The following is a 9,238-nucleotide window of genomic DNA, read 5'->3' on the forward strand; positions in this document are numbered from 1 at the left end:
GGTACTGGCCAGGATAAAGTGACAAGACTTTCTTGTAGAATGTCACTACTTTTTGGAGGACAGTTGAGCATTATAAATTAGGAATTTTAGAAAGATGTTGTGTTTGAGCAAATATTCTTTTCCTACTTTGAGAAATTTATTATTCATTTTTGAAAAAAAAGGAAGTATGGCAAAAGATGTTTGGTGGTGGTTTAGTAGCTAAGTCGTGTTGGGCTCTTTGCAACCTCATGGACTGTAGCCCATGGACAGAGGAGCCTGGTGGGCTACAGTCCATGGGATCACAAAGACTCGGACAGGACAGAGTGACTGAGCATGGATACACACCAGTGAACCACAGTCATGATTCAACTGTACTCAATAAACCTCACAATACCTCCAGAACTGAAAATTCCTAAAACTCGCCTGTGTCCTGGTTCATTATTTTACTTTCAGAAAAGAACTCTCCAAAGTACAAATTCCTTCCACCATTGGCTTTTCCTAGTTAAGGAAAAGAACATCTAATCCTTGCCCTAATTCTCATTCTTTTTCCAGTCGAGGCTCATCCTACTCAGTGTGTGTGTGTGTGTGTGTGTGTGTGTCCAATTGCTAAGTTTTGTCTGACCCTTTGCAACCCCATGGAGCCCACCAGGCTCCTCTGTCCAGAGGATTCTCCAAGCAAGAATACTGGAGTAGGTTGCCATTTCCTTCTCCAGGGGATCTTCCTGACCAGATAGCAATGACTAATAGCTCCTGGCTACTCACTTCTGCCAAGGCTTGGCATTAAACACACATCACATGCTATGAGTTGCAGATGAAGTTTATTGTGCAGACACCAAGACCACAACACTTTAGCTGCAGAGCCAACAAGAGAGTTATGTACACAGAAGCATGTTTCCCTGGGTGCACCACCAGGGAAAAGGCACAGGCACAGATGGGGTGATACCCTTTGAGAGAAGGACCACCGAAAGGGCAACTGCAAGAAGGGGCAGGGAATGGGGGCAGGGCTGGAAGCACAAACCTAAACAATGCAGACTCTTCCCCTTGGGACAGAGGGTGTTACTGGCTCCAGTTGATTGGTTATGGGCATCTCTTTGCCCCACAATGCTGTGAGAGGTGGATCACAAGATCTGACTTGCTGTCAGTTAGATGTACAGAGACAGGCATTCTGGAGGGGGAGGGTCAAGGGCGGACTCCATCCTTATCTGAATGAGAAGGTCACACTGGAACTGCCACCTTCACATGAGCCAGAACCACCCCTCTCAGAGCCATAACCGCCCCCTCCAGAGCTGGACCCTCCTCTGGCGCTGCCTCCAGAGCTCTGTTTTCCTCCAGAACTGTATCCTCCTCCTGAACTAGAGCCTCCTCGAGAGCCACCTCCAGAGCCATAGCTTCCTCCACCGCCACTTCTGGAACCAGATCGTCTGCCTCCAGAGCTGTAACTGCTACTTCCAGAGCTGAATCCTCCTCCATAACTGGACCCTCTACCTCCAGAACCATAACTTCCAAAGCCAGCCCTGGAGGCCACGCTTGAAGAAATGCTGCTGCTCGTCACAGCTGCAGAGAGACAGACAGCATTACACCTCAGTGCCAACTGCCTCGGCGCCTCTGCCCCACTCCACCCCCAGGACAGGACCACTCCCCCGCCCCCTGCACTTACACACAGTCACGTTGCTGCTGAGGTCTCCAGACATCCTGCCAGAGAGAAAGAAAAGATAACTCTGGGCAGAGCACTTAGGTACTCTGCAAACGTGGTTTTACAACTTCCACCTATAACCACCCATGTCAGCCTCAAAACTCAGCCACCACGGCCTCACACAGCCCACTTTCTTTGGTGCTGAGGATCACAGAGATGGGGACGGGCCCCATGTTTCCACACAGTCTGGCATCCCAAGTCATCTCAATTTCTTGCTCTGATAAAACTGATCGAAAGCAAATTCACTTCTGAACTGGGAACCCATTGTTTTATTTAAATCCATCTTAGGGAGTCTGATATGCAGAATCCAAGCCACACCAGAAATTCTCAAATGAAGACTGTTCTGTGAACAATCAAATCAGAGAGAAGTGCGACTCTGTACAGCCTCCCTGCCCTGCACCCACCCCGCCCTCCCCTGCTTCATCTGAATTCTTTCCCACATCATCTTGCAAGCTGGGGAGAGGAGGCCCAGCCTCCAGACAGGTACCCAGCAGCAACCTGAGCAAAGCCAAAGCCACTCCTTCTCTGTGATACTGGCTCTCTGGTGGACTGAGGAGCTTTTGCCGTCTAATTGCTTCAGCCAGACTGAATCACCATGGGTACTGAGGACACTGACAAAGGTCTTAGACCACAGAGGAAGGAAAGGCTCCCTTCGGGAGGTTAACACATGGCTCTGTAGTTCACTCAAGAAACCTGCAAAGAGCTAGATCTGGTGCCTGCTCCTTGGGCATGCCCCAGCCAGGCAGCACCTTCCAACCCACGACATCCCACGCTGTGTCACAAGGTGGAAGGAGAAGATGCCACACACCCTGCAGACCCAGAGACGATGTTTCAGATCGTCGAGAACTAATCTTTGTTCACACCATCAGTTTTCCCTTTCAGAAAAGAGAAAGATTAATTTACTGCTTCATTTAATTTAAAATTTAACCTGCCTTCTTAGTCGTTCCACACTGATAAGCCTACAGCTCCACACTGCTGCTCTATGTCCTGAATCTCTCCAGTGATGTCAGCTCTCAGCTGTCAGAAGGCCCTGCCCCTCCCCCTGCTTTCTCTGCCTCCACCTCCAGCCCTGGCTCCAGGAGAGGAGAAGGTGGATCAGGGTACCCTCTGGCCTCCCGCGGGGCTCCTCACCTGCACTCTTCGCCCTCCAGCAGCTTGCGGTAGGTGGCAATCTCCACATCCAGGGACAGCTTGGTGTTCATCAGGTCCTGGTAGTCACGCAGCAGTCGGGCCAGGTCCTCACGGGCTTTTTGCAGAGCCTCTTCCAGATCATTCAGCTTTCTCTGGGCGTCTTTGAGGGCATTCTCTCCCCGCTGCTCAGCATCTGCAATGGAGTCCTGTACATTCTTACACTAGGAGAGAAGGAGAAAAGGTTTCTGTTGGGACAGGAAGTGCAATCTGTCTTGGCAGAGGAGGAGAGGGAGGGAGCAAGGATGTGCAGGGTGTGAGAAGCCAGAATCACTGGCCCTGGAAGTGTGTCACCAGAGAGTTAATGCAAGTTACAAGCAACTTGCTAAGACTTGCTGCTGTCTCTGAGCCTCTGTCTTCCCAAGTCCCCTTTAACTGGACCCTTAACCCTTTCCCCATCATGACCTTTGATGCTCACAATCTAGGACCAGAGTCGTTACCCTATTTTACAGTTGCAGCTGCAAACACTGGTGTGAATGGCTTCATAGAACTTCTGTTGCTTGTGGAGTCAGTTCTCTGCCCCACATTACCTCTTCCAGAGCTAATGTCCAAACCTGGCCAACCCCCTGCAGCACTCCCTGCCCCTGTATCAAAGAGGTACAAATAGGAGGTGACGCCTGTGATCTTTGGTGAGCCATGACCTCTAGCTTCGTAAGGCACTGTTTCATTTCACCCATGAAAGCAATCAAAAAGTTAACACAATTCTTTCCCTGCACTTAATCCCTACTTAAGAATGAGCCTTGAAAGTGAAAGCAAAAGTCGCTCAGTCCTGTCCGATTCTTTGTGACTCCATGGACTATACAGTCCATAGAGTTCTCCAGCAGATCTTCCCAACCCAGGGATTGAACCCAGGTCTCCCACATTGCAGGCAGATTCTTTACCTGCTGAGCCACAAGGGAAGACCAAGAATACTGGAGTGGGTAGCCTATCCCTTCTCCAGCAGATCTTCCCAACCCAGGAATCGAACTGGGGTCTCCTGCATTGCAGGTGGATTCTCTACCTACTGAGCTATCAGGGAAGCCCCAAGAATGTCTCTTGATCATTCTAAAATCGTTCTAAGTCTTAATTATGTCAAGCCCAAGGTTTTTGTGATCAACATACACTATATTAGAATTTCTCTCTCTCTCTCTCTCTCTCACACACACACACACACACACCCCTGCACACCTGCACACCACCTCCCACCCCATCCTGAGCTGCACTCAGCCAGGAGAACTGCAGCCATCCTAGGGCATACACCCCACCTGCTTCTTCACTTGTGCGATCTCGCCTTGCAGCCTCTGGATCATGCGGTTCAGCTCGCTGATCTCCATCTTGACCTCCTTCAGGCTGTCTCCATGCTTTCCAGCAGTTATCCTGAGCTCCTCATACTGCATGGGAAGAGGAGGAGAGTTATCTGATCAGGGAGGGTCAACCAAGCTGAATGTCATGTCTGCATTTGTGGGAGATGGGGGACCAGTGCCATACTTGACTGAGGGCATTTGGGGTACTATAGACATTCTTTCCTGGGAATGATGCCCAATTTTCACTAGACAAAACCACCAGTAACCTTACTGTACACTTACTGGCTGGGCTGGAATGCAGCTCATTAGAAAGAGCTGCGGCTCTCCCTGCCCACCCAGAACTTGCCTTGCTGTGGTACACTGCCTCAGCCTCGGCCTTGCTCCTCTGGGCAATCTCCTCGTACTGGGCCCGGACCTCAGAGATAATGCTGTCCAAGTCCAGGCTGCGGTTGTTGTCCATGGACAGGATGACGGTGGTGTCGGTGACACTCTGTTGCATCTGGGACAGCTCCTGCAACACAGGGAAGGTCTGGCCACGACGTCCCTGCCCACAGCCACGGGCAGTGAGGAGGGATTCCCCTCCCCCGGTGTCAGGGAAATGCAGAATCTCAGACTAACTATGTACTGGGTGAGATGTAAAGTGATATAGCCACCATTCCCAGTCAGGTAGTACTGAGAATTAAGGGGGGGGGGTCTGCATTTCTGAGCCTCCTAGTTTATGCAGCTTAATAAATGCCCCCAGAAAGAAGCCAGTTGATGGCAAATGCCTTAAATTGTACTTCCTGTTGCAGAAGTCATGTGTGTGCACTTGGGCAGGGAAGCGGGGAGTACATTATATTTTGACCTCTGAAATATATTGGATATAAGAAGAGAAGCAGGGTGAGGCTTTTCCTAAGGGGAGCTGGAGTGAGGGAATTTGTCCTAATAGAGCATTACTTCCTGTAACATCAGAGGAGAAAGTTCTTCTCCTCCAAGACCTACACCAAAGAAGCTCCCAGTGGCCTAGACATTGATCAGTTGAAGTCAGCCACCCATGAACCCCACCCACAGCCCCCTTTCCCAGTGAGAGAGGACTTCCTTTGAGGGGAAGGGTAGGTAGCAAGGGTCCATTTAAGAGCAGCCTACTTACTGCATCAAAAAGCATTTTTGTGAACTCCACGTCCTGTCTCAGCAAGTCCACCTTGGCCTGGAGCTCCACCTTGTTCGTGTAGGCATGGTCCACATCCTACAGGGAAGGTCAGGGTCTCTGGTGAAGCTCACAGCACCCCCATTCCCACCTTGCAGTGCTTTGTGTATGGGCCCTGCCCTGCGGTCTCTCTGCCACTCCTCCACCCAGTCCCTGTCAGCTGCTCTCCAAAATCCCAGGCACCGCAGACAATCCACAACAGGACCTCATCTGGCATGAAGTCCACAGTGCATCTCTGCAGGGGGCTATATGCCCACGTCACTGCTCACACTCCCCCAGGACCATCAGAGCTCTGATGGGACCGAGCTTTGTCAACCATTCTCTCCTTCCTGCTTGATATGCTCTATGTTTCCACCAAAGAGCATAACAGCCTCTGTGGCTTTTAACAGTCAGTCCCCAACTCTCCCATCCTATCTATCCATCCCACCTCTTCTGGATTTCACACCAAAGCCTCTGCAGAAACCAGGCTGAGAACCCACGCGTCTGCCTTCAGGCTCAAACCTTTGTCAGCCCAACCGACTACACCTTTAAGCAGGCAATCTAAGGAAGTCCCATGCCTTCCTCGGCCCTTTAGAAAAAAAATCAAGTGCTTTCTGTGGTCAAGCTTTCAAGACCCAATACAGTCTTTGAGTACGTAATTATGGGAAATGCCCTAGCAAAAGCGCAGAAATTGCCTGAAGCTTGAACTACAGAGACACCTTTATTTCCGTGAGAACCAGCCATGGACATGCTTCACCCTTTCCCGGCTGGTGCTTTTTTCACTCAGAGGTGTGCTCCAGCTTGTCCATCTGGGCACAATGGGCTCCGATGCATCCTCACTCCCACCCCAACTCTGACATTCTCTCACTCACCTTTTTAAGTGTCACAAACTCGTTCTCAGCAGCCGTGCGCTTGTTGACTTCATCCTCATACCTGTTGGTACCCAAGGACACTGCAGTTAGATTAGTACCAGTTTGTTTCCCTTTTTCTTTTCCTTTTCCTACTGGATTCGCCCAAAATACTCCATTTCCTGGGACTATTAAAAAACACTTTTGTCTAAATTGAAATGATGATAACCCAGATGAGGATGCTTTTCTATAAATTAACCATCAAACTTGTCAAAAACATGATCTCTAAAGCCCTAAATGTCTTCCTCCCAAACAATCAGCAAAGATACAGAAGGCTCCCCCCTTTATCCCCACAAATGCAGCTGGGAGATGAGTGGTTTTCTGGGGCAATGACTGGATGGGCTTAAATCAAGGTTTATCTCCACCCAGTTTTTACTCTGCCACTTACTTCTTCTTAAAATCTTCAACAAGATCCTGCATGTTGTTCAGCTCTGACTCTTGTAACATTCTTTCTGAATAAAGCTTGTCCAAATGACTCTGCAGTTGGCTGATGTACCCCTGGAAGAGGGGTTCCAGGTTGGTGGTACGGGTGCCCACATTGATTTGTTGTAGCAGTTCCCATTTGGTCTGCAGCACCTGATTCTGCTGCTCTAGGAATCGCACCTGTGGGGACCAGAAGGAAAGCACATGAGCTGTGGGTTGTCCTTCCGACCGACAGGCCAGGGTCAGCTCTGATTCTCCTTCGGGAGATAGGGAAAACCATGTGGCTTCATCCTCCCCAGCTGCATGCCAGATCATGCTGGGCAGAGCTTCTGAGCTCTCTGTCTCCACACTTGGAAAGTTCTGTAGGCTCCTAAATGTTACATCCGGCACTCTCCACACAGAGAACTCTTTTTCCTACTTTCCCATCCACTATTTCGTTTGCAGGTGCTTTCAAAACTCCAGGCCATCTCCCTCCCTGATCCTACTTGAATTTCCAATAAAGGTCCCATAAATTCTGGGGAAAACCAAAAGCAAGCTTTCACTGGCACTGCTCCTAAGGGCTATGAGTATAAGGGCAGGGTTCCTCCATCTGATTTTTAAGAGCCTTGTAAATGTCTTAGACAGGTTCCTCTGCCTTGAAATGGGAGAGAACCCTATCACACTCCAAAGTGACATCAATTAAAAACTTTGTGGTTTATGAAACTAAGAAAGCTTCTCCTGAAGGCAGAAATTTCATTCATTCCTAAATAGATATTTCAGGCTTAGCTTCCCAGAATTTAATACAGCAATAACTTCTAGGGAAGGAAGAACAGTCTCAGAAGACGTTTTAAACCCCCTCTAAAACACTTGGCTTGAAATAGTCCATTTCTTGTCTGTGTCAGTTTTTTAATGATTTTCAGAATTTTCCATTAGTATTGTTTGTTTAGGCTGAGACAATAAAGCCAAAGTCACAATTAATTCCCAACCACAGACTCTTATGGGATGGCACCCATGAAGCCTGCGTCTTTCCCCTGTGGATACCGCCAATTACCCAGGACAGCGTGACTGCTGCTGCTGCTGCTGCTAAGTCGCTTCAGTCGTGTCCGACTCTGCGACCCCAGAGACGGCAGCCCACCAGGCTCCCCCGTCCCTGGGACTCTCCAGGCAAGAACACTGGAGTGGGTTGCCATTTCCTTCTCCAGTGCATGACAGTGAAAAGTGAAAGTGAAGTCGCTCAGTCATGTCCAACTGTTAGTGACCCGGTGGACTACAGCCCACCAGGCTCCTCCGTCCATGGGATTTTCCAGGCAAGAGTACTGGAGTGGAGTGCCATTGCCTTCTCCGGACTGCACCTATGGCTTATTAAAAAATGAATCTTTATCATTTGCTTTTCAGTTAGCACTGAAAGAAGCAGGGCATCCTGAGCCTTAGATGAAGCCAGCTTTTCATGACTCACCTTGTCGATGAAGGTGGCAAATTTGTTGTTGAGAGCTTTGATCTGCTCCCGCTCGTGAGACTTCACGTTCTGTATCTCCGGGTCAACTTTCACATTGAGAGGCTGCAGGAGGCTCTGGTTGATAGACACTTCGTGGATACCTCCACCAGGGAATCCTCCAGGGCCGAACCCACCAGGACCCCCAAAGCCACCAGGACCCCCAAAACCTCCAAAGCCACCACCACCTCCAAAGCGGCCTCCACCAAAACTGCCTCCTCCAACGCCGAGGCCACCTCCAAAGCCACCTCCTCTGCCACCAAATCCTCCATAGGAGCCAAAGCTTCCACCTCCTCCAGCCACACTAATGGAGGTGCTCCTGGACCCTCCAAGGTTAACGAGACTCCGACTGCTGAAGCCACCTCCGCCGAATCCACCTCCGCCAAAGCCCCCGCCGCCACCGCCATGGCGGCTCAAGCAGGAGAAGCTGGTTCCTGATAGCCTGCTTCGACCGGGGACCACGGCCGAGCCACTACTAAAACCCCGGAATCCTCCTCCACCTCCTCCTCTTCCTCGAGACTGGTAGGAGATCTGACAGCTCATGATGCCTTTGCCTGGAGAGGGAAGTTGCAGGTTCCGGAGAGGATTTCCGATGGGATACTCAGTGCTGCTGTTGGAAGACTGTCATGGTCCCCTTTTATACCCGACAACTAGGTGGTGGTGTGCATGGGTGTGGGCCCACGTATGCAAGGGTTTGGTCTGCCTGGAAGCTACTCCTGGTGAGTGATTATCAAGCTAATAGCCATTAAAAAATCTATTAATCAGCTCCCTCCCAGAACTTGCTTTGATTGCAAACTTGTTTATCTGAGCATCTGTCACACCATTTGATTTTTGTAAAATCATCAAAAGAGGAGGTCAGGATGAGTTTCTCAATCTGGAAAAAAAAAAAAAAAAAGGAGCATTCTGCAGAATGCTGCTCCCTGCTCTGGACCAATCCAAGGGAGGCCAGCTGCCCCTAGGGCCTCTGGAGGCTCGCCACCCAGTTCCGCTGATGGAAGAGATGACGGACTTAGAGACTTCGGAGGCTCGTCAATACTAGCCTCAGTGTTCCCCCTTGCTTTTTCTTCTGTGCCAGGAAGAGTCTCAACAAGGGATTTTTCAGAGCATGAATGTGATGTGGGGCAACAC

At 49.9% G+C, this 9,238-nt stretch overlaps 1 protein-coding gene across 1 annotated transcript; it reads right to left on the reverse strand.

Annotated features, from left to right (window-relative positions):
- Positions 1 to 780: 780 nt before the first annotated feature.
- Positions 781 to 8,714, reverse strand: KRT2 (keratin 2). The gene is made up of 9 exons (XM_006046596.4): positions 8,075 to 8,714; positions 6,605 to 6,819; positions 6,181 to 6,241; positions 5,273 to 5,368; positions 4,490 to 4,654; positions 4,105 to 4,230; positions 2,804 to 3,024; positions 1,637 to 1,671; positions 781 to 1,533 (listed from the first exon to the last, which is right to left on the reverse strand). Exons 1-9 carry the CDS (start codon positions 8,651 to 8,653, stop codon positions 1,178 to 1,180), a joined length of 1,854 nt encoding a protein of 617 aa, XP_006046658.3. The 5' UTR covers positions 8,654 to 8,714; the 3' UTR covers positions 781 to 1,177.
- Between the last annotated feature and the right edge of the window lie 524 nt (positions 8,715 to 9,238).

This window comes from Bubalus bubalis, chromosome 4 (assembly GCF_019923935.1).
Source record: "Bubalus bubalis isolate 160015118507 breed Murrah chromosome 4, NDDB_SH_1, whole genome shotgun sequence".
NCBI lineage: Eukaryota > Metazoa > Chordata > Mammalia > Artiodactyla > Bovidae > Bubalus > Bubalus bubalis.

What these genes read in the sequence shown, in the direction of transcription:
- KRT2 (XM_006046596.4), bottom strand. Translation starts at nt 8,653, where the DNA reads ATGAGCTGTCAGATCTCCTACCAGTCTCGAGGAAGAGGAGGAGGTGGA. An exon ending in GTTGAAGATTTTAAGAAGAA is followed by an intron (nt 6,242 to 6,604) that starts GTAAGTGGCAGA and finishes GGGTACCAACAG; the next exon opens with GTATGAGGATGAAGTCAACA. An exon ending in AGGCAGTGTACCACAGCAAG is followed by an intron (nt 4,231 to 4,489) that starts GCAAGTTCTGGG and finishes CTTCCCATGCAG; the next exon opens with TATGAGGAGCTCAGGATAAC.